Source organism: Rhinolophus sinicus, chromosome X (genome assembly GCF_036562045.2).
Source record: "Rhinolophus sinicus isolate RSC01 chromosome X, ASM3656204v1, whole genome shotgun sequence".
Classification (NCBI taxonomy): domain Eukaryota; kingdom Metazoa; phylum Chordata; class Mammalia; order Chiroptera; family Rhinolophidae; genus Rhinolophus; species Rhinolophus sinicus.
The window spans coordinates 110,406,585-110,432,393 of NC_133768.1; the positions used below are offsets into that span (position 1 = coordinate 110,406,585).

The window sequence follows — 25,809 nt, forward strand, 5'->3', positions numbered from 1 at the left end:
GTCACATTAAAACGTCCCAGGGTCCTTGCTGCAGCCCACATTTGTCAGAGCACCTTCCTCCAAGCACTTAGATGAAAACTCTGGAGTTGTAACAGGAATCCTAACCTCATGGCTCCTCTGTGGCCCCTTTTGTGCCCAAAGCAGGCTGGGAGAGAGCTGTGTATTCACACCCTGCAGAGGCTGCTTTGCCCATGAGGCGGCGGGGAGGCTGGTGTTGTCACAAGTTTATGCAGAAGGAGGAAATGCAGTCGGGAGGGGGAGTTTTCACACTACTTCACTACTTCTGCAGCCCACTATTAGCTACTGAGTTATTTTCTGCTGGCTAAGTTCTTGCCAACAAGTCAGCAAGTCTGAAGGTGACCCACAACCCCCGGTGGAGCTTGTGGTCCTTGAACAGTCTGATTGTCACTTGCTACCCACTGTTGCTACCCAAAAACCCTAACCCTTTTGCTGCGATGGTCGGATATATCTGAATGAATATTTCCATCCACTGACCGTGGATGGAAAGCTCCGGAAAGGAAGTTTAGGAAAGCAGATGTACATTCTATATTTTTGTGTTTTTCAAGAACAAGTAACAATAGTAAATTTTTATATGTAACAATAGTGTCATTTATATACAAAGCAGCTCAAGTTGTTATTATTCACTGTGCAAAATAGTCCAAATATCAACTTTTTGGTTTTTGTGGGTTTCTGACACACTTGAAAAAAAACTTGAAATCCATTAACGCAGAGAAAGAGCTAAGCTATAGGGTGAAAGAAGGGGGAGGTGGTCTCCCTCCCCCTTTGCAGCTTGCCTAACTTTCAGCAAGGCCTCTTCCCAGGCGCCTAGCTTCCTGCGAGCCCTGTCAGGGCCTCTCAGGGGCCCCTTGGTATTGTCACGGTGCGGCTTACTCAGCCCAGGTCTCTCCCAAGCTCTCCTCCTGATTAGAATCTCAAGGTGTACGGAACTAATGCAGGTTTGTTTTACATTTTAGTAACTTAAGCGTATGTTTATATTGATGTGTTTACAAGTAATAGGGGATAAGGACGGATTCGTTATGAGACTCAAACAAGTTTCTGTCCAGTGGTCTGGAAGCAGCTCAGAGACTGCACAGTGAGCAAGTGCCAGAATTTGAACATGAACTCTTCCAATGGCCAGGCTAAGATTTGCTGCAACGGAATACAATTCTGCATCCTCAACTCTACATTTCTCTATTTCAGGAACAAATCAGCTTCTTACAAAGCCTCCCTTTAATATCACATGGGGGAACAGAGGTTAAAAATGTATTGGAGAGAGTGGACTCCAGCCCTCACTCCTGTCTGGAATACTCTGTGTGCCCTTGGGCAAGATCCTGTTCATTTGGGCACCTCTTCCAGTCCTCACTTTTCCCAGTCCCCCGACCACCTAGCCAGCCCATTCTTACCCCAAGCCTGGTGCAGCCCTCAAACCTCTGCCCATTAGGAAGATTTTCTCTCCCCACACTCTTTCAAGACCACCCCCAAGTGCCATCCCGTTTTCAGCTTGTACCCACATGCTACACCAGCTCATGCTTAAACCAGCCAGAGCCTAAAGAAAGCCCATATGGTCATAGGTGCAAGCTGGGGAAGGGGCGCTGGTGCAACTACAGTGGGTACTATGGAGGTCTGAGCTATCTGCTCATGGAATTACTTGAGCCTTCCAGTCCTGCTCAGGCTGGAGGAGGCCAGCATTATCACCCCTGCCATGCTGTATCATTGGATGGGAGTAGCCCAGGGGAGGTGTGTCCTCATCTCAAACGCAGCTACACCTGGCAAGCGACACTGCCCCCTACAGTAGGTTCTCTTGCTGGAGATCTGAGTGGCACACCTCCATGACCAAGACACAAACACATCCTTTTATTGCTAATGTAGGCCTACCTCCTTCACATACAATTTTGCACCTAACCAAAGACCCTGTTCTGTTACTGTGGGGTTTGGTGTAGGCCAGGGCTCCAGGACAGTCCCCATCCTGACACTCTCTCCATAGGGGAATATGTGGATGCTTTGCTAAGGGAAGATCCCTCCCTTCCCCTCCAGTGAGTAAAAGGGACTCTGCCCCACCACACCACCAGACAATGGCTAACCATGTAATGCCCAGTTTGTTACAGGATAATCTGTCAGGAGAGGTTAGGTGTGTGCTGCTGTGGTGACAATCCCCAAATCCCAGTGACTTAACCCCAAAATATATTTATTTCCTTCTCACACTGTGTGTCCAATGCAGGTCATCAGGGAAGCTTCTGCCCGATGAAGCCACTCAGGGACAAGCTCACAGAGGGTTCATTGACCTGTGCTTCTCCAATCTTTGTAGCAGGGGGAAGGAAAAGTGAGGAGCTGTCCCACACCAGTGATTAAACACTGCAGTTGGGAAGGACACATGTCACTCACACTCACAATTCATTAGCTAGAATTTATAGCCCAACCCAACTATAAGGAGCAAGGACGTCAAGTTTGCTACATACCCAGGGGAGGTGAACCACATATCAATAAGTAGTACTAGCAACGACTACTGGGAGTTTCCTTTGATTTTGCAGGGACATTGCTTGCTGCTCTTCCCACTCAGAGGCACTCATGCACTCTTTCTGTTGTAGTCTGCTCACTTTGAACTTTGACACATGAGTCAGCAACATACATCAAAATTCTAAAATCCTGCCATTCATCAATGAGAGTGTCTGCCATTCGTGTTTTTTTTTTCAGTAACGGTTGACATTCAATATTATTTTATATTAGTGTCAGATGTACAGCATATGCTTAGACATGAATATAATTTACAAAGTGATCCCCCTATTAGTCTAGTACCCCTCTGGCACTATACATAGTTCTTACAATATGATTGACTACATTCCCTATGCTGTACTTTACATCCCCATGATTATTTTGTAACTGCAAATTTGTACTTCGTAATCCCTTTACCATTTTCACCCCAAACCCCCTCCCATCTGGCAACCCTCCATTTGTTCTCTGTATCTATGACTCTGTGACTTTGTTTCTGTTTTGTTTGTTTGTGCAGCGCTATTTAAAATAGCCAAGATATGGAAGCAACCTAAAAGCCCATCAAGAGATGATTGGATAAAGAAGATGTGGACATATATACAATGGAATATTACTTGGTCATAAAAAAGAATGAAATCTTACCATTTTGCGACAACATGGATGGACTTAGAGGGTATTATGCTAAGTGAAATAAGTCAGACAGAGAAAGACAAACACCACATGATCTCACTTACCTGTGGAGTGTCTGCTATTCTTGGAGGAGGGCTTTCTGGCCTCTGGAGGAAGTTGTACCCTTCCTATCGATGGGACTCCAATTTATCCTTTCAGTCACTCTGGGCCAATCACTAATGCTCCCATCTGGGGCAGTTGCACTAGCTGAAGGTCACACCTTCATGGTGTGTGGGTGTGGCCACAGTGTCCAGAAGGAGATTAAGCTAGGCAATCACTCCTCTCAGTCTTCCCCCAGAAAAAGAAAAGACAGCCCTTTGCTATTTCAAATGGCTGCACTACCAAAATCCCAGAGGTCGTGGGGGCCAAGAGCTGCAACCCAGCTTCTAGCTGTGTCCTGGTTTGGGAGACCTTTCTTATCTGAGCTTTCCACCTTTACCACTGAGGATGTATACCCAATGCCAGCTACAAGGAGAGGCGAACTGCATTTGAGACACTAAAACCAAAACTGAGGAAGAAAGCACACCCCACCATAGCTGACTTGGTCCTGGGCAAAGTGGATCTGGAGAGGGGGCCAAGCCTTCAGTGAAATCACTGACAAAACTACGAGTAAACTTCTTTTGGCATCTCAGGGTTTCTGAATTCTTCAGAGAGTCCTGTCAAGAGTGAGGGCAGCTGAAAGGAAGTATGTGGAACAGAAATAGGGGTGAGCCCTGTTCTAACCTAGCAACTCCCTATGGGTGGATGAGATGACCCAAATGGACTCTCCTCACGCAGAATCCCCTCAGCCAAAGAACTTGTGACTCCATTCTCATTCAGAGAATGAGACTGCCTGCCTAATGCCCTTCCGATCAGGAGCTTCAAATCCCATTTTGATGGTGGAGAGATTTCATTAAGGCACTTCCATGACACCTCTTGCCCAGACCGGTGGCAGTCCATGTGCTAGAGGGGTGGCCTTCCCACTGCCATTTCTGGAAGGACCCTGACCAGTGTGGAATCACTCATTGATTCTTATCCTCTCACCACTTAAAGTACCCCTGACCTGAGGAAGGAGAGAGACCCCCTTCATTGCTCCATTAAGTAACCCAAGCCTCAGTAGTGGGGGTCTACTGAAAGGGTTTCCTGCAGGACAGCAGGATCTGCAGGACACCTTCACTGGAGCAAAACAGCCCCTTGTCATGAGTCTCTGGAATCATGCTGTCAAGTCATACATCTATGGGTCTGTCAAGATATAGTCTCCATAGCTTCAGAGGTCAGCAGAAAGACTAGTGCAGTGGGAGACAAAATGAACAGATCATTTGCCCAGATGGCTTTCTCCCAAGCCATTGCTAAGTACCAGGCCCTGCTCTTTGAAAGCAAAGGCCCATGCGGGTGGCAAGGCCATCAATGTTGGAGACAAGGGTGCAGAAGGAGCTACTATTTCCTATTCTCCTCCACAATTCATATTGTCTCCACCCTTTTGTTACTGATCTGATCAATGTCCCCAGCCTCTTCCAGTCCTTTCTCCTCCAGCATTATCCATGCCCTACTTGACCCAGATAGCTGGATGCCTAGATGATAGAATATATAAAAGTTCATTTTACTATTTTGTATACTTATACATATGGTTGAACATTTGTATAATAACAATGTAAAAAATAGGTCTTTAATCCCTCTGCAGTTGGCAACAGGGCTCCAGTTGCATTGTGTTTTCTATATGGGTTTCCAGTAGTTTCACCGCCATTCACTTTAAAGACTGCCCTTTCCCCACTGCTCTGAGATTGCACCTTGTTTCATAAATCGAGGGTTCATATATAAGTTTCAGGGCTCTATTTAGTTCCATTGGTCTCTTTGTCAACCCCTATATCCATACCACAAACTTAATTACTATAACATTTTAACAATCCTTACTTATCTAGTAGTGTAAATCGTCTTATCTTCTAATATCTCAAGAGTGTCTTGGCCTACTTTATGTCACTTTAAATTTTAGAATCCTTGTGTCATGTTTCATACACAAATATGCATAAACACAGACATTCACCCACTAAGTCTTTTGGGCTTTCTATTGGGATTGCAGTCGATCTATACATTAATTTTAGGGAGAACTAACATGTTTATGATATTGAATATTCACAGCTATGATCATATTATATTTTACATTTATGTAGAGCTTCACTAATTTATCTAATGGCATTTTTACATTTTTTCCATAAAGTTCTTAAATGTTCTTTGGCTAAAATTGTTCTTGGTACTTGATATTTTGGTATGATAGATTACAGATTACATTTTGTTTACTTTTATTTTCATATTATTTGTTGCTGTCGAAACAAAGTTTACTTTTTGTACATTGGTGTTAAATCCAGCAGCTTATATATACACTTTTATTGATTGAATTGCTTAACTTTAGCTCTTTTGAATTTTCATCACACGCAGTCTAATCATCTATTAATCTCGGCAGCTTTGTTTCTTGTTTTCTGATCTCAATCTTTTTTATTTTTCTGCTTCCCATGACTGCACTGGCTAGTATTTCTATCAAAATTTTGAATAGAATTGGTGATAGCAGGTATCTTTGTCTAGTTCCCAATTTCAAATGAAAAGTTTTCAACTTTTCCTCATGTAAGTATGATGTTTGCTGTGTTTTTTGTGCATATCCTTTATCTAGTTGACTAAATTTTCTTTTTAATTTTTAATAAACTTTGTTATTATAGAACAGTTTTAGATTTACAAAAAAATGCAAAGATAGTACAAAAAAATAGTACATATACTCCACACTCAGTTTCCTCTGTTCATAACATGCTATATTACGGTACATTTGTCACAACTAATGAACTAATATTGTTACAATGTTATTAACAAAAAAGGCTACACTTTATTCAGATTTACTTAGTTTTTATCTAATGTCTTTTTTGTTTGTTTGTTTCAGGAGCCCATGTAGGATCCCAGATTACATTTATTCATCATGCCTCTTTAGGATATGCTTGGCTGTGACAATTTCACAAGCATTCCTTATTTTTGATGACCTTGACATTTTTGAGGAGTACTGATCAGGTATATTGTAGGAGTCTGGAGTCTGTGCTATAGCTATCTGAAACCGTCTTAGTGGGTGAGGACGCATCTGTCATAAAAATTATTATTTTAATCTAAAATAAAGAATGGAATACACATAGAATAATGAGTGAACCACAGGGTAGGTATTCTTTTATGAAAAAAATGTATATTCTAAAAATATACTAGGTAGAGATGTAAAATGTATTCCTTACTATGAATGAGGATGAAAAAGTGAAAATCCCTGCACTGGACAAGGCAAATGTAAAGAACTGCAAAGCCGCAGGACCTCCCCAAATCCTTGCTGCTGCTCAGCGTCTTCAGTGAAAACTAAACCTTTAGACACACTGTTTCTAAAGTCTCCTTCAGACTGATGAAGGGACGCCATTGAAAGGGGGCCTTCTCTGACCCTCCCCCACGGCCATAGGAGCTGCAGCTCCCCCTCTAGCTTCTGTCCTGGGACTGCATTTTCTGCATGGATTGTGAAGATCCTCGGAGTGAGGACTGAGGGGTCTACCCGCCTCAGAGGGCTTTGCAGAATCCAACTCCCGGTGCTACTGTCAGCTCTGAGGTACCTCGGGCAGGGCAGTCGGTCTGAACAGCCCCCACCACAACCACCCTCCACCCCACCCCGCCTCCACCTCCTCAGGGAACTCAGGGAGTCACAGCCTTCATCTGAGGGCACAGACTCAGGTCACCAGAGGGCAGGGCCCCAGGTCCTGCCAGTCAAGATGGAGATCAGAGTGAACACTTCGGGTTCCCACGGAACCCATCTCTGCTCCTCCGGTCAGTCCTGGCGGACCCAAGAAATGCTGCCCAGATATGACGCAATAACGTCCGGATGTGACGTCCACTGACTTCCGCCTCGGAAGTCTGAGTGAGAGTGTAGAAGATCACACCTGGGAGGCCGGCTTCAGGTCGGTAGAGGGAAGGCGTCCCATGAGGCAGAGAGTCAAACTATGACCCTGAGGGAGAACCGAGGGCCTCCACACCATCCAGGCTCGCCCTGCTGGTAGCACTCAGACCCACAGGGACTGGGTTCTGTGGCTGAGTACTACCCCCCACAACTCACCCGCCCACCACCACCACCACCCACACTCACATCTTCAGAGAAGTCGGGAACCAAGGACAAGGCCTTAGGGGAGCCACCTCAGGTTGGCAGGGGGCGGGGCCCAGACTTCACCTGAAATAAAGGTGGGGACTAGAGGGAGGGCTGAGGGACCCACAGAATCTATCTCATCCCCTGCTGACAGTCCTGGGAATACCTAGGCTTGGTGGCCTGATGTGATGTCCCCAGACTTCACCTGGGAGTCTCAGGGTAGTGAGGGCCTTGGTCTTAGGTGCCTGGCCTTAGGTCAAGACAGGGAGGTTCCCAGGACCTACCAGGGCTCAACGTGAGGACTCCGAGGGAGGACAAAGGAACTCTGGACCCCAGAACAGTCACTCCTGGGAGGCCCAGAGGACAGGATGACCACACGCGATGTGTCCTGACTTCCGCATCTGGGTCTGAGATACTCTGGGGGCTTGATGTAAAGAGCAGAGCATCAAGTTGGCAGAGGGAGGGCACAGGACCTACCAGAATTAACGTGAGGACCGTGAGGGAGGGCTGAGGACCACAGACCCCAAATCAGAGATGGAGCCTATGCTTCTACACTCGGTCTCTGGAGGTCCCAGAGCAGGATAACAAGATGACATGATTCCTGACTTCTGCCTTGGGGGGTCTTCGGGAGGCAAAGGCCTTGAACTAAGGAGTGTGGCCCTGAGGGATGACTTAGCGGACCCCCACCCCAGACACAGGGGACCCCAGCAGAAGCCTTGCCCTGTGGTTTGTCCTGGGAAGCCAGGAAGGATATCAGGAGAAGTAGCCTCCCCATGTCCTCTTGGAGGGTATCAGCAAGATGGTGGCCTTGTCTTGCAAGGATGTGTCCTCAGGTCAATAGAAGGGATAGTTCCAGGACCTCCCAGGAGTAAATTTGAATACCTTGAGGTGACTCAGGGGACTCCCACTGCAGACAGAGGAACCCCCACTGAAATGGGCCCTGCACCTATCATCCCTGAAGTCCCCAAGCAGGGGTAGCCACAGGTGGTACACCATCTCTGCCTTGGGCTCTTAGGTTCTTCTCCTTCTGAAGGGCAACTCCTGGTCAGCAGAGACAGCTCCATCTGGTCAGCAGAGAAAGGAGTCCCAGGATTTGCCAGGTCTCAAGATAAGGACCCTTGTGAGGATGTAGGGCATGAAGGTGTCCCCACCCCAAAAGATAAGGGACCTTAGAGTCCAGTTTGCCCTGTTCTCAGGCCTGGGAGGATCTGGGCAGGGATGACTGATGTGGCATGCTCCCACGACTGCCATGTGGTTGGGGAAGGGGCTTCTTGGGGATGCAAGGACCTTGGTCTAAGGGGAAACATGAGGTCAATCGAGGGAAAAGTCCCAGGATCGGCCACGTGTCAAGCTGAGGACCATTCGTGAAGCTAGAATGTGCCCCCTCACCCCCATCTCAGAAAAGAAAGGACCGCACAGAGTCTGGCTGTCACCTGTTTTCAGCTCTGAAAGAAACAATGGTCACCCTAAGTGGCATGCTGAGTTCTACCATGGGCGGGACAGTGGGGAGTCCTCAGTGAGGTGAGGTCTTGGTCTAAGGGGGAGAGGTCAGCTATCCCAGGACAGGTGTGAAGAGGAAGGGTAGGTTCTGGCAGGACTAAAGATGAATGACCTACAGGAGGACTGTTGAACCAACTCAGGGTAGATGGCCTGGTCCTCGCTGCCAGGCTTGTGACACTGGCAGGGGTTGGTGTGGGTTGCGATATGGTGCCTCCTCACTTTTATCTTCATGCTCTCAGGGAGGTGAGGACCTTGGTTTGAAAGAACGATATCCGGTCATCTGAGGAAGCACATCTGCTCAACAGAGAGAAGAGAACCAGGTCCTGCCAAGGTGAGGACCCTGAGGGATGAGTAAGTGTACCCTAATCCCCGGAATAAAGAGGGGCCACACAGAAATCTGGCCTGCCCCTACTGTCAGCCCAGGGTCTGGCTGTGCCCCTCCTCATTTCCAGATTGGTTGGCTCAGCTACTGGAGGGCCTTGGTCTGAGGGTCTGGACCCCTGGTAGGGGTCCCGGGGGGAACCCAGCAGTTTCCCCATCCTAGTATCCCTGGGAGGCCCTGGGCAAGTGTGGCCAGATGTGGGGTCCCCCTCACTTCCTTCTGTTTAGTCACAGGGGTATATAGTCTTGTTCTGAGAGTTTTGCCTCGGGCCAGTAGAATGGGGGAACAGGCCCTGACAGGGAAAAGGTGAGGACCCTGAGTAAACAGAGAGGGGACCATCCACCCCAGTACACAGGAGACCCAACAGTTTCTGACCCCATGACACCCCACTGTCAGCCCCCAAACCTCGGGCTGTGCCACCTGAACCTGAGACGCTGTCTCACTTCCTCCTTTAGGTTCTTAGTGGACAGGCTGCCCAGGAGAGGAGACGCTGTGAGGCCTGAGAGCAACTGTAAAGAGACCTGTAAGTCGCCTTGGTCAGAGCCACCTAGGGTGTGTTTCTCAGCTGAGGCCACTCACACTCCCTCCCCCCCAGGTGTGGGTCCCCATCGCCCACCTGCTGCCCACACTCTTGTTGCCTCCTGGCAGGAGTTGTCATGCCTGTGAACCAGATGAATGAGCTGGGCAACCTTGGGGAAGACTATCAGGACCCAACAGAGACGCAGGACCTGTTGGAGGAGCAGCCCTTCGGGGCTGAGGGGGAGGAATACCCCTCCCCCTCCTCCTCCAGCTCTCCCTCCCACTCTGTCCTGTTCCCTCACAGCCCGGTGGCTGCTGCTGTGGCAGGGAGTCTTCCCCACAGCTCTCAGGGGGCCTGTGGCTCCGCTTCTGCCATGGAAGCCATTCCATGGAGCCAGTCAGACGATGAGGGCTCCAGCAGCCAAGGTGAGGAGAAGCCGAGCGCCTCGGAGGTCCCGGGAGGGGCCAGTTACTCCCCGAGAAGCACCCGGCCTTTCAGCATGAAGAAGCTCTTGACTTACCTGCTCCTGAAGTACCGTGCGAAGGAGCCGACCACACAGGCGGAGATGCTGAGCATCATCCGAGAGCACGAGGACCGGTTCCCCGAGTTCCTCAAACAGGCTTCGCTGTGGCTGCAGCTGCTCTTTGGCATTGATGTGAAGGAAGTGGACGCCAGCAACCACTCCTATGTCATGGTCACCACCCTGGGCCTCAGCTATGATGGGATGGGGAGTGATCGGTGCTGCATGCCCAAGACCAGCCTGCTGGTCATGCTCCTGTGTGTTATTGCTGTGGAGGGAGAACGTGCCCCTGAGGAGAGAGTGTGGGAGGCGCTGAATGATATGGGGGTGTATGACGGGGTGGAGCATTCCATCTATGGGGAACCCAGGGAGCTTATCACCAAGGTTTTGGTGCAGGAACAGTATGTGGAGTATCGGCAGGTGGCCAACACTGAGCCTGCTCGTTATGAGTTCCTGTGGGGTCCCAGGGCCCACGCTGAAACCACCAAGGTGAAAGTCCTTCAGTTTTTGTTCAGGGTCAGTAGCATGGATACCAGGCCCATCCCATTCCAGTCTGAAGAGGGTGAGAGTGACGAGGAAGAGAGGGCCTGAGCCACACGTGCATCCAGGCACAGTTCAGGCCCACGCCCAGTAGCTTCTCCTGCTGGGCTCAAAGTGAGGTCCAGTCTTCATTCTGTGTTTGAGTAGAGAGCCCTCAGCGTTCTAGGTAGTGAGGGCCAGGGCAAGTTGGGGAACATGCGTGTAACGTTTTTGGGCTCCTGTGATGATTTAGAAATTGATCTATTTTCCTTTAGTGATTTCTCAAATGTTGTTCCTTTTAATAGAAGGTTTAATAAGCTTCAACATCTATGTCTGTGAATAATTTTGATCATACATGTATTTGTACTAAGCAGTTTGAGAGTAAGAGTTGTGCTGTTGTGTAACACAAACTGGCACCCCTTCCATCCCAGTTTGTGATCCCGAACTAGATCCCATGGCATTGGAGCAGGATTTCCTTGGAAATGTGAAAGACCTTAGCAGTACAGTCGGTGGGTCAAGAAATAGAGAAATAAAAGTAAAACGCTGTTAGTTCTGCTTGTTATCTCTTCTCAGTCATTCTGTGAAATAAATTATCTATTTATACCTTGATGTGCTTGGTACATCCACGAAAATTAGAGACAATTCATCTGAATAAGGACGACCCCCGCTCACTGGCTCATTTCTATCCCCTGAGGTTCGCTGAGCCTCTGTCCTCTGGAAGGCCCTGTGTTAGTAGCGGGGACACTAGGATCAGCAGGACACACCCACCCTTGAATGATAGGGTGGGAGCCCCAGTCCTATGGGGAAGGTGATGAGGGGTCCCCTCAGTCCTAGAGAACAAGTGAAAGAAGGGGAGAGGCGGTGGGGCTCCAGGGGGAGCACGCAAGTGTAAAAGGCCTTAACTCAGGTCGTTTGGGGCTTTGGGAAACTGGTTCCCTGTGTGGGAGATGATTGTGATGAAGCCGGTGGTGGCAGCGGCCAGGGTGGGCAGATGGTGTGTCTTGTACGCAAGAGGAAAACCTGGAAAGAAAAACTGCACTTAGCAGTTATTTGGGGGATAGTGGATAAACCAGAGAGCAATCCTCACCCGGGGCAGATAGGGAAGGGGTCCCACACGCTTGTTCCAGTGCAGGTGAATACAGAGTACAAACTAGATGTTTCACACCCATCACCTGCAAGGATTTCTGCAGAAACACAGTCATGTCCCTTTGAAGTGATGCCGAGAAGCCTCTAGACTGACACTCTTTCCCCGGCCATGGAACACCAGCCACAGCGCATTAAAGAGGATACTTTAATTACATTATCTTGTGTGTAATTTGTACAACTCTAAGCAAGGGCTAGATGTCGGTGAGGGTGCATGAATGAAAATGGTGCTTTGGAGGTAAGAGCAGCTGGGCGGGAGGGAAAAGGGTGGTCTTTGACTCAAATTCTAGGAGCTTTGAGTTGTATCCTGCTGGGAAAGACTCCCCTACACTCAAATTAAATAATAGGTCCTCTAGGAGGGAAATTGTCCTGAGTTTTATTTGTGAAGTAGTATTTTTGGCTAATTTAATATTCTGAATAAATTAGCATTGCATAATCTCTGAGATCTGAGAAACAAACAAAAACCAAATTTTCCAGAGGAGAGAGCAGTAGGGCTTGGGGGTAATACAATACTAGACATCACTGCCACTCACCAAAGTTGCAACGTACACCAGGCACTGTGCGAGTGGCTTTACAAACACTCCATACTCTCCTGCAGTCCTACAGGACAGGGCTCATCAGACCCACTTACTTCACAGATGAAGAACCTGACGCTCACAGGCCTGGTAATTTTCTCAAGGTCACATGACTAGTAAGTGACAGGCCAAGTTCAACTGCAGCCTGTGCCCTGCCCAGGGCCAACTGGCATGAGTCACAAAGCAATTTTCAGATGGCTAGTGCCCTCTCTGGACTTGGAGGTGCCTAGAGAGGCCAAGCCACAAACTGAGGCAAGCTATTGCTGCTGTTGGGCTTAGGGCTGCTTAGCCAGCGGTATGGACTACATGAAGCCAGATGCTGCTTGCTCGGATTTTGTGAACCATTGAGCGATTTTAGGAAAGTCTGCAGCATGAGCTAAGATAGGCTGTTTGTACAGAAAAGCCACTGGAAGTGGCTTAGGTGTGCCCAAAATTTGGGTGGGGCCTTGTCTCGGGGGATCACCAGGGTAGGACAACCTGGGGAAGGAAGGGAAGGAGAATGATCCCTTTATGAGTAAGAGGAAGTTACTGGAGCTGATTGTGATTTTATTTCAAATACAGAAATTTGACTTAGAAGTGGTCTGAGGGTGCTATGAAAGGGAAACTGAGGATCTCTGACAAACAGAGATAACAGGAAAGTCAGAACTGGACAGTCAGCATAGACCTGGTTCCCTGAAGAGGACACTGTCCCCAAAGTTGTGGAAAACACTACTGTTGGGGCAATAGCATCCGGCAGAGCACGCATCCTTACCTGAGACCCCATTTGCCTCCTTAGTACTATCTACACTGTGGAAAGGCTTCAGGCATTAATGGCTGAGTTTTTCCACATCCCCTACCCACATCACTTTCTCCTGAAGGCCTCTTCTCTCCCTTATTCCGACAGCTAGACATGAGTCACCTCTAAATAATCAGAAACAAAGGCTGCAAATACAAGATAGACTAGTAAGGAGGGCAGTAAAAAGCGATTTTCAGTCCAAGCACCAGACAGAATGATTTAAATACATATTTTCCACTTTAAATATAAAGACACACAACAGCACTGAGGAGAGGAGGAAAGGAAAAGATTAAGAAACCAAGACACCCAGCTAGAAGGTGCATAGCCTCAGACCCATGTGGAATGGTGACTGCCCCAACCCTCTCCCACCCCCATTCTTGTGTGACAACCTTCTCCCAATCCCTTCCAGCTTTACAATCCTCACTGCCTAGGGCGCTCTTAAAGCAAACCTCAGACGATGAATCTGGCACTTTGAGGAATGATGAGGATTGAAGGGGAAGTCTGGTCTTAATTACAGTAGACTATAAAGAACCAGTTGAAATCACTCTCTGAGTAAATAGTAGCCTTGTTTTATAAAACAGGGAAAAAGGGAGGAAGGCAGAAAAGTGAAAGAAGAATGGAGGGAGGGTAGGACAGAAAATAATTTTTTAAATCCATGAAGCAAATAATCGAAAAGACTGCTTTTGAAGGGAGGTGGGTGGTCAGAAAGGAAGGGGAAGCAAAAAGAAGGTATTTGTTCAGCTCTCTCATCCATTTTTTAATCAGTTTGTTCATTTTCTTGTTGTTGAGTTTTAAGAGTTCTTTGTATATTTTGCATAACAGTCCTTTATCAAATGTGTCTTTGCAAAGATTTTCTCCCAGTCTGTGGCTTGTCTTTTTGTTCTCTTGATAGTGTCTTTTGTAGGGCAGAAATGTCTAATTTTAATAAAGTAGAGCTTATCAAAGATTTCTGTCATGGATGGTGCCTTTGGTGTGGTATCTAAAGAGTCATCTCCAAATCCAAAGTCATCTAGATTTTCTCTTATGTTATCTTCTAGGAGTTTTATGCTTTTGTTATTTACATTTAGATCTATGATCCACTTTGAGTTAATTGTGGTGAAGGGTGTAAGGTCTGTGTCTAGATCTATTTTTGCATGTGTGTGTCCATTTTGCCCATCACCATTTGTTGAAGAGATTGTCTTTTCTTCATTGTATTGCCTTTGCTCCTTTGTCAATGATCAATTTATTATATTTATGTAGGTCTATTTCTGGGCTCTCTATTCTGTTCCATTTATCTATTTGCTTATTCTTTCATCAATATCATACTGTCTTAATTGCTGTCACTCTATATATTTTGAAATCAGGTAATGTCAGGTCTCCAGCTTTGTGCTTCTCCTTCAATATGGTGTTGACTATTCTGGATCTTTTTTCTCTCAATATAAACTTTAGAATCAGTTTTTGTCACATTCACATAATGACTTTCTGGGATTTTGATTGGAATTGCATTGACGCTTCCATGGTGGAAAGTTCGCAAACTTAATTGTCTGACCTTAGGTCAAGTTGGGAAGAACTTACACCTTGACAATATTTAGTCTTCCTATCCATGAACATGGAACACCTCTCTATTTTGAAATCTATTGATTTCATTTGTCAGAATTTTGTGGTTTTTTATAGATTTCTACCTATTTCATTTTTGGTAGTGCTGATGTAAATGGAATTGTTTTTCATTTCTAACTTCATGTTCATTGCTGGTACATAGGAAAGTGAATGACTTTTGCAACCTTGTTAAATTGTTTATAAATTCCAGGATTGTTGTTGAATCTTTCATATTTTCAACATAGATGATCATTCATCTGTGAACAAAGAGTTTTATGTATTCCTTCCCATTCTGTATATCTTTTACTTCCTTTTCTTGTCTTATTGCATTAGCTGGGAGTTCCGGTACAATGTTGAAAAGTAGTGGTGAGAGGGGACATTATTGCCTGTTCCTGATCTTAGTGGGAAAATTTTGAGATTTTCACAATTTAATATGATGCTAGTGGTAGGTTTGGGTAGAATTTTTGTCAAGTTGTGGAGATTCTCCTCTAGTTCTACTTTACTAAAAGTTTTTTTTTGTTGTTGTTGTTGTTGTTTTCTTTTTATCATGAATGGGTATTGGATTTTGTCAAATGCCTTTTCTGTATCTATTGATCTAATCATGTGATTTTTCTTTAGTCTGTTGATGTGATGGATTACATTAATTGATTTCTGAATGTTGAACCAGCCTTGTATACCTGGGATAAGTCCCACTTAGTCATGATGTATAATTCTTTTCATACATTGTTGGATATGATTTGTCAATGTTTTGTTGAGAATTTTCACATCTATGTTCATGAGAGATATTGGTCTTAGTTTTCTTTTCTTGTAATGTCTTTGTCTATTAGTATTGGTATTAAGGTAATGCTGACCTCATAGAATAAGTTAAGAAGTATCCCCTTTGATTCAATCATACGAAAGAGATTGTAGAGAATTAGTATAATTTCTTCCTTAAATGTTTGGTAGAATTCACCAGTAAACCCCTCTGGGCCTGCTGCTTTCTGTTTTAGGAGGTTGTTAAATATTTGTAACAAATATACTATGCAATGGGATGTGAATGGTGGGAGAACTTGTGCATGCATCAGAACTCTCAATACTTCCCACTTGATTTTACTGTGAACCTAAAACTTCTCTAAAAAATAAAGTCTATTTTTAAAAAGCAGGTTTACTCATCACAATATCCACATTTCTCAGTAATTCCAGTGATTAAACATTCTCACCAAATCTTTTATCTTTATTTTTTCAAAACTTGTTTTTTTTCTGCAAAGAATACAATTTTTTTTTTTTTTAAGTTTTATTGGGGGTATATTTGGCATACAAAAAAAACCTCCATATGTAAATTTGATAAGTTTTGACATATGTATATATCCAGAAAACCATCACCACAATAAAAGATAGTGAATGTAGTTATATTTATCGTCCCCAAAGTTTTCTCATAGCCGTTGTAATTTTTCCCGTCCACCCTTCCCTGCACCCACATTCTCAAGTAACCACTATTTTGCTTTCTGTCACAATAGATTGTTTTGCATTTTAACAGTTTTATATAATTACTTAGGTGTGGGATGCCTATATCACATGGTAGATGTATGTTTAACATTTTAAGAAACCGCTAAACTGTTTTCAAAAATGGTTGTACCATTTTACATTCTTACCAGGTGTATAATGAGAGTTCAGGGTTCCACATCCTCACCAACACTTGCTATGGGTAATCTTTACTATTTTAGACATTCTAATAGTTCTGTACTGGTATCTCATTGTGGTTCTGATTTGCATTTTCCTAATGACTAACAATGTTGAGCTTCTATTCATGTAAATATCTGCCATCTATATGTCTTCTGGAGAGGTGTCTAAATTTTCTGCTCACTTTTTATTGGATTGCTTTATTCCCTCTTATTGAGTATTGAGCATTCTTTATGTATTCTGGATATAAGAAATTTATCAGATATCTTATTTTAGAATATTTTATCCCAAGAAATTGTTGACTAACCAAAGGCAATAAATATGTTCTTCTGTGGTTTTTCTAGATTTATACCTTTAGTTTTACATATAGGTCTATTATCCGTTTTGAGTTACTCTTTTATATAATTTGAGATATGGATTGAAATTTGTTTTTTGCATATGGATATTCAATTGTTCCACACCCAATTGTTGAAAAGACAACTTCTCCCTTCTTCTCTAATCTTTCTTTGTATCTTTATTTTAAAAATCAGTTGTCTGTATGTGGGTATATATTTGAGTCTATTTCTGCACTCTCTATTCTGTCCCATTGATATATTTCTATCATTATGCCAATATCACATTGTACTGATTATTTCCACTTTTTAATGAGTCTTAAAATCAAGTAATGTAACCCCTCCATCTTCGTTTTCTTTTTTATATTTCTTTTAGCTACATAGGTCATATCCATTTTCACATGAATGCTGGGATCAAACAGCCATCTATATAAAAGTTTTCTGGATTTTGGTTGGGATTGCATCAAACCTATCAATGAATTTGGAAATAATTGACATTTAACAATACTGTTTTCCAACCCTTGAATAAGATATCTATTTCTGTATATTTAGGTCTCAATTAGTTTATCTCTGCATTGTTTTTTAGTGTTCAGTGTAGAGGTCGTCTACATATTTTTTACATTTATCTCTAAACATTTCATATTTTTTAAGGCTATTTTAAATTGCACTGTTGTTTATTTCAATTTCCAAATATTTATTTCTGTCATGTAAAAAATATGATTGATTTTTATATTGATATTGTATTCTGTAACCTTGCTAAACTCAATGATTAGTTCTAGAAATATTTTTTAGATTAATAGAATTTTCTGCACAAACTGTCCTGTGATCTTCGAATTAAAACAATCTTACTCTTCTTTTTCATTTGGGAGGTCTTTTTTCCACTTGATGCATTAGACAAACTTTCAAGTAAATGTTGAACAACTCCCCCCTCCACCCCACACCGTGATATCATTAGTCTTGGCTTTAGTTTCCTACGTGCAAACATCCAGGATGACATCCATATGGGAATATCTCCCTCATTCCCCCTACACTGTTAAAACCCAAGCCTGGATACTACACCTATGGAGATGAACACAATCCCCAGATTTGAAACAAGACTAGGATATTCTGAGGAACAAGTTTATTAACTGAAGTCTCTTTTTTTCATGTTTCTCACTGCCTCTTTGATCAGGTTGTTATTCAAAATTAGCTGTCCAAAATGATTTGACCTTCATGGAAGAAACAAATTTCAGTTTATGCCTCAGGCTACTTTTCTTCTGTGGTGGGTTTCTTTTCTGTGGGCTTCTTCTCAGCTGCTGGTTTCTTGGTAGCTGCAGCCTTTTGTCCCACCAAAGGCTTCTTCTGTTTCATAATACTAACAGCCTTCTTTCCTGTCTTTCCTACCGCCGGCTGCTTGTCTGGAACCCCCTTCTCATCGGATTTGTCTTCTAGTGCTGCTGCTGCTTTATCCACCCGGTGCTTATGGTTCTTGGCCTGATGAAGAATGGTGTTCTGGCGCATGGTCTTTGCATATTTGTTTAACTTCAATATGATTCTCAGGTTTTTCAGTGGATTCTCTTCAGGACTCTGCGATGAATCTTCTTGCATGGTGCTCGGGCGGCCCTTTGGATCTCTGGGCTTTTCTAGACTTTGCTCAGGTCTGTATGGAGCATCTTGTGCATAGGAAGGTTTTAGTTACTTTTGAGGGAGGCAGCTTTATGCCAAGTGCCATATAGATCATCTAACTTGTGGAAAGTACTTTCAGTCCAAACACAGACATGGCCTGCATGGCCACCAGGAGCAAGTTGTAAAATGTTCAGTTTGCTTATGTTTCACAGAATAGTTCTAGGGATGTTTCTGAAGGCTCTGATGATGCCATTGTCCTCATTACAGATGATGCAAGGTCCCCTGTGCTGGATACGATGATGGTTTCTCATTTTGCCCTTGCCAGCTCTCATTCGCTGAGAGGCATAGGCCTTTTTGATTCATATGGGGGACTTCTGCATTGCTGGTGATATTCTATATCTAGACTTGTGTGGTGGTTATATGGGTATTAATTATACAATCACTGCTAAACTGTGTATGAGGTCGGACAATGAAGTTCATGAACTCATCCTAGAAAAAGTGCTACATACCTCATTGCTGAATATCACTACGGTCACCTTCGAAGTACTCCCCTTGGGAAGCTATGCACTAACGCCAAAACCTAGTCCACCCTTCAAAGCAATTTGGAACTTTTTCTGGAATGGCCATCAGAACTGTCATATTACCCTTGATGTCCTGAATGTCATCAAAATATCTTCCTTTCAATATTTCCTTTATCTTCAGGTAAAGAAAGAAGTCATTGGGGGCCAGGTCAGGTGAGTAGGGAGGGTGTTCCAATGCAGTTACTTGTTTACTGGCTAAAAACTCTACACTGAACACTAAAAAACATTGCAGAGTGCCCTGTGAGCTGGTACATTGTCGTGATGCAAGAGCCATGAACTGTTGGCGAAAAGTTCTGGTTGTCTAACTTTTTCAAGCGGCCTTTTCAGCACTTCCAAACAGTAATCTTGGTGAACTGTTTGTCCAGTTGGTACAATTTCATAATGAATCATCCCTCTGATATAAAAAAAAAAGTTAGCAACATCGTTACAACAAGTTCACGAACTTAATTGTCAGACCTCATATATGCAGTTTTCTGTATGTATATTTCACATTTATAAAAAATATATTTAAAACAGATATATTTAACAAAGGATTGGTATCCAGAATATCTAAGGAACTTCTATAAACTAACAAGCAAAAGACAACTTATTATAAAAATGGGGAAAATAAACAGGAGTTTCACATAAAAAGAAACACAAATAGTCCATAGATATTTTAAAACAGCTTCATTGAGATAAAATTTGCATACCTTATAATTCATCCGTTTAAAAGGTACAATTCAATGTTTCCAGTCATGTATTTATTTACTTGTTAGTTATTCTCTCTCTCTCTCTCTCTCTCTCTCTCTCTCTCTCTCTCTCTCTCTGTATCACACACACACACACACACACACACACACACACACACACACACACACCAGAGTATAAGATCCTTGAGGGCAGGGACTTTGTCTTATTCATTTTCTGTGTCCTGATATCTAGAATGGTGCTTCAGAATAGTTGGCCCTCAATAAATATTTTTTAACTGAGTGGAGGTTGAGAGAAGTGAATTGATTTGAGGAATTTCTAAGACCTGGAGATAGATGAAGTGTGGGGACTGAAGGAGAGGGATGTGTCATGGATGACTCTGAGATTTCTGGTTTGAGCTGTTCAGTGGTTGGTGATTTCAATGTTCTAGAACATTGGAGGCAGAGCAGGACTGAAGGCTGCAAGTGACTGGAGGAGAATGGCATGTTGTAGTGAAAAGAGCACGGAGGTGGAAGGCAACAAAACTGAGTGATAGTCCTGATTTTCCTACGTGACTCTGATCAGGCCACCGCCCATTTCTGAGCCTTCTTTTTGTTTTGTGATGTGGTAGATTTGTGCTATACAATTTCTTGGTTTTGACATACAGATTTTGGTACATATTTCAGGACAGACAGAATTGGATCACAGAGATCTGTTACATTGAGTCCATAGCCCTTAATTGGCCTCCAGCTGGTAGTACAAAACTGTCAGTAACATCAAAGCTTCACTCAGGGATCTCTGGGATTTCCAGAGTGTGGTGCACAGGGGCTTGCAAGCAAGTCTCTCACCTACACTCAGCCTGGAACACAAGGTATGTTCTTCCTTTGCCATTCCTGTCCCCATTGTGCACTTTTGTGTCCGGGGAAGTCTGGTGAGGGCAGCTCCTCACTACAGCCACCACCTGTAATTACCTGCCCAGCAGTGATGATGGGTTCATCAAAGGTGCTTATATACAGAGGGTGCCAAAAACATGTATACACATTTTCAGAAAGAAAAACAAAACGATATTAATATATACCGATCACAAAAGATGAATACAAGTCACATGTGACTTCTGCAATGACAAGAGGTGCTCAAAGTGGTTACCTTCAGCGTCCAGATACTTCTGATGACGGTGAACCACTGCTTGAGCAACTTTGACTAAAGTGTTAACATCTCTTAAAATATGTAGACATTTTTTGGCACCCCCGGTATTTATAAATTCATATTTATACAAATTATGGTTATAATACGTTATACATTATATTTATAAATTTACTTAAAACACACTTGTGCTATTATAAATTAAATTAAATATATTTGTAATTTATTTTATATTCATATATATAAAACAACAAAAACAATGATGGCTGTGACAATAACAATCATGATGAAGAAAATGCTGAATCTGAGAAGAACAGAAACAATGCAAAATAACTGGACAACAATAACATATGAGATGGGAAAAGGCAGCAGGAATTTGAAAGTTATGAAACCTTTGTGCAGTTTGAGAGGAGTGTAGAAATGGTGATGAATTTTAGATGTTGCTTAGTCAATTGTGCATGTTTGACTACCCAAGGATAAACCACCATAGATATATATACACACACATATATATAAGTGTATTATGTATAAATATATATAATGTATAACTTCCAAACCAGTAGAGGGGGAAAGAAGGAACTAAATTGAAAACAAAAAAAACAGAAAACTTGACTGATTTAATAGGTAACAGGAAAGGAAAGGAGAAAAAAGAAGCATAGAAACAGAAAGCACAAAATAAGATGGTAGAAATCAATGCAAATATACTAATAATTACAATAAATGGAAACAGAAAGAAGGCAAAGAGCAGTGGGTTCTCCCTGGGCAAAGCTCACACCACTCCCGCCCGCAGGAGGCAGTAGAACAGTCCTCTCCCCACGTCTGGGCTCAGCCTGCTGGGGCCCGTGGTCTCCCAGGGTGCTGCCACCTGGCAAAGCCTACCTCTGAGAAGGAGGGTAGACTGGGTCATATGGACCCATTGGTAGGGCTGCCAGAGCCTCTTTTAGAAATTGAGGGGACAGAAGAGACACAGGTTTGGCCCTAGACTTCTCCCTTTCTTTGAAACCTGGCTCCTTCCTGGTTGTTATTGTTCTTTATCTTCCGTTTTCCTTAACACTGTGCCTGTCACATAGCAGATGTTCAACACATTTTAGTGAAATGAATGACTGTAACCTCATCTCCACTGTCTGTTGCTAAATACTGTGGCTAGTTTGCAGTCCTTTCCTCATTGGGTAACTGCAGAATGTGACAATGATGATGGCAGATGGTGTCCCTAGAAATGCATTATTTGCACAGCGATTTGTGCCCGCAGTGCTGGAGGTAGGAAGCAGGGTTTCTCATAGTGGAGCCTGAGAAGACACATAAAGCAAAGGTCCTGGGAAGAGGGTGCCTCTCTCTGCTTAGCAGAGAGAAATGGCAACATTTGTATCTGCCCCTGCTTCCCCTCCACTTTTAGTCGCCTGTTCACCTCTGCAGAGAGCCTGACCGCCCCCACTGCCCTAGAACAGTCTGCCCGGGGAGGGCATCCCAAGAAGGAGCCCCTGCCAACGCCGATTGCTTCCCCCCCACCCCCCGTCCTCCCAGCTGCCCCTGCTTCCTCGAGCCCACTGGGGGCCCTGCGCCCTCACTAACCAGACTAGTTTGCAACTGATTTCTGGATCAAAGCCCCGACTTCCACATCCAGGAGCCCAAGCCAACATGGGAAGGGGACAGCAGGCCCCATCCTGTGACCACTGTGCCTCAGCAGGTGCCAGGAATGACCACTTGTGGGGAGAACTGTGCAAGAGCCCCTCACCTGCAGCCTGTATCTTTTGGCTGTCTACACAGTTATCAGATAGATCTTAACTAAAAAATCAATTGGATCGCATTTCTCTCCTGCTTAAACCTTCCAGTGGCTCCCTGCTTTCCTCAGAATAAAGTCCTAACCCCTTTCCACGGCCCACATGTCCTGTACAATGAATATGTTGGCCCCCTACCCAGCCTTGCCTTCTACCAGTCTCCCAACTTGACTGCAATCTGAGGCCCAGGGCTCCACCATCCCTCAAATGAAGCTCTTACCTGCCATGCTGGGGACCCCTATGCACATGCTTTCCTGCCCTTGATCTTCTGTGGCCTGTGAGTGCCACCCTGTGCAAGGGCTCAGTCTTACCAGGCCTCTACCCCTCTGAGGACCCAATCATGGGATTGTAGGGTAATGCCTCCTCTAGCTTCGCTTCCCCAGATGCTTAGCTAAGAAGGCACTAAGACTGTATGGGTCTCAGCCCAGCCTGCAGGACATGAGAAGCTGCGAAGTGAGAAAGCTGGAAGGCCTGAGTGAGAACTGAGAGCTGTTGGCAGATGCCTCAGGGCCCTCCAACAAGTTTCTTGTAGCAGGATTCCCTGTCATAAGCATCCTTTTCCGATATCCCATGAGGCAGTTGGATTACGAAGGTCGTTTGTCCAAAATACTAGCCCACTCATTCTCAGGTGCCAGGACCATGCAGGGAAGTTGTTGATTCCCTGCTAGACCCCCACCAGGATTCATGGGCACCTTTTCCCCTGACAAGACGTTTTCAAGCCAGGAGTCTTCCGCCTCCTTTCCCTCAGATTTTTTTAATTGCGGTAAAATATACATAACATTAACTTTGCTATCTGAACCATTTTTAAGTCACAGTTCAGTGATTCTAAGTGCATTCACATTGTTGTGTAATCATCACCACCACTTATCTCCAGAACTCTTTTCATCTTGCAAAACTGAAACTGTCCCCATTAACTCCCCACCCCCTTCCCCCACCCCCTGCCAAACACCATTCTACCTTCTTTCCCTATGAATCTGACTCCTCTAGGGACCTCATACAAGTGGAATCATACAGTATTTGTCCTGTGTTTGGCTTCTTCCGCTTAGCATAATGTCCTTAAGGTTCATCCATGTTGTAGCATGTGTCAGAATTTCTTTCCTTTTTAAGGCTGTATAATTTTCCATAATATGGTCATCCTACCCATTGTTTATCCATTCGCTTTGATGGGCATTTGGGTTGTTTCCACTTTTTGGTTATTGTGAATAATGCTGCTATGAACATGGGTGAACAGATATCTGTTCAAGAACCTACTTTTAATTCTCTTGAATATATACCCAGAAGTGGAATTTCCTGAATCAATATGATAGCTCTTGCCAACACTTGTTACTTTCTGTTTCCTGTTATTATTGTTATTTTTTGATAGTAGTATATCCTGATGGGTGTGAGGTGGTATCTCATTGGGGTGTTGATTTGTATTTCCCTAATAATTAGTGATGTCCAGCATCTTTTCATGTGTTTATTGGCTGTTTCTATATCTTCTTTGGAGGAATGTCTATTCATGCCCTTTGCCCATGTTTTAATCAGGTTGTTTGTTTCCTTGTTGTTCAATTGTAAAAGGTATTTATATATTCTGGATATTAACCCCTTTTTAGACATACGATTTGCAAATATTTTCTCCCATTCCATAGGTTGCCTTTCATTCTGTTGGTTGTTTCCTTTGATGCACAGAAGTTTTTAACTTTGATTTAGTCCAATTTATCTATTTGTTGTTTTGTTGCCTGTGCTTTTGGTATCATAGCCAAGAAATCATTGCCATATCCAAAGTCATGAAGTTTATCCCCTGTTTTTTTCTAAGAGTTTTATAGTTCTAGTCCTTATATTTAGGTCTTTGATCCATTTTGAGTTAATTTTTGTATATGGTATATGATGAGGGTCCAACTTCATTCTTTTGCGTAAGATACCCAGTTGTTCCAAGACCATTTGTTGAAATTCCTCAGCTCTTAAAGGAAGAAGTAACAAGGAACAGGGTGCCTGAAAGTGACTGGATGACTGTGAACAAGGTTTTTCCTCTCCCTGAGCCACTCACTTGCTCAAGGAACCTGCGTAAGTTACTCAGCTTTTACTCTTTCATCATTTTTTCATTCATTCATTCAGTTGCCATTCATTCATTCATACAGCATGCAATTCCCAAACTCAGAGCTCACAACCTATGTAGAATTTAGAGGGTCTGTGGAACTGGATGGGGGAAGAATATTCTTTATGTTCCCTAACCTCTACCTGAAATTTAGCATTATGGAAATTTAGCATTATGGAACCAACCACAGGAAGATTGGCAGTAACTGTGACTTTTTCACCAAGAGAAATCCCTGATATTTTCATACCATGTTACTGTGGCAGCAGCTCTCTCCACATATCCTTTACACTTGTCACTACTTACAAATTACAGTAATTATTAGACATGTCACTATATCTTATTATTTAATGCATCAATGAAGATGCACGTATATTTTACAATATCACAATTGTGATTTTAAAAGATTTTGATAACTATATTTCAATTAAAAAGCTTTCCTTTGTAATCCTACCTATTTTGTTTCACGCATTGAAAAACATTATTCCGAGAAGGGCCCCACAGGCTTTCCCAGATGATCAAGGAAAAGGTGAAGAAGCCCTGCCCTATGTTGGTTTCTGGGGACACAGCCTTGGTAAGATCCCAGCTGCTGGGACTGGGGGGGCATACAGATGTGTAGAGACAACATAGTATTGTGATTTGTGTGCCAGAGGCAGCAGCAGACTATGCAACGCCAAATTGAGCAGCCATTTGTTGAAGGTCTCGGAGGAGTACCAACCACTCATTAGCCTTGAGGAGTGGTCCTGCCCCGGTGACCTGTTTGCCCCTCTTTATGCAGGTAATGAGACTCAGAGGATGCAGCCCTGCCCCCTTGGCAGCAGAGCATCAGCTCCTCTTTCCCCTCTTTTGCTAACACCAGATATATTCAGCTGTAGGAGCGGAGATGCTCACTGCGCTCTGGTAGCTATGGAAATCCCAGGGTTTCCCTAGCAACGGCTCTGGTTCAGCCTTGTTGCTAGGGAACGCTGGGATTTCCTAGGCTGCCGCATGAGCAAGACTGCTCTAGCCCTTGGACAGAGGCATGAGCACAGTTGTGGGTCTGAGTCCCTGGGATGGATGGTCCCCTTTGGACTCTGATCTTTTCAGGGCACCCTGGCCCATAGACAAGTTGAAAGGGGGATAAGGAAGGAGTGCTGTGGAGTAAGCAAAATAATTAGAAAAGTACAAATGAGCCCAACAGATGCCAGTA

The 25,809-nt window shown here is 44.0% G+C and overlaps 1 protein-coding gene across 1 annotated transcript; it reads left to right on the forward strand.

The window, feature by feature from the left end:
- Positions 1–9,817: 9,817 nt before the first annotated feature.
- On the forward strand, positions 9,818–10,792 carry LOC141569543 (melanoma-associated antigen 10-like). The gene has a single exon (XM_074323217.1). The coding sequence runs from the start codon at positions 9,818–9,820 to the stop codon at positions 10,790–10,792; it is 975 nt and encodes a 324-aa protein (XP_074179318.1).
- The last annotated feature ends 15,017 nt before the right edge of the window (positions 10,793–25,809 follow it).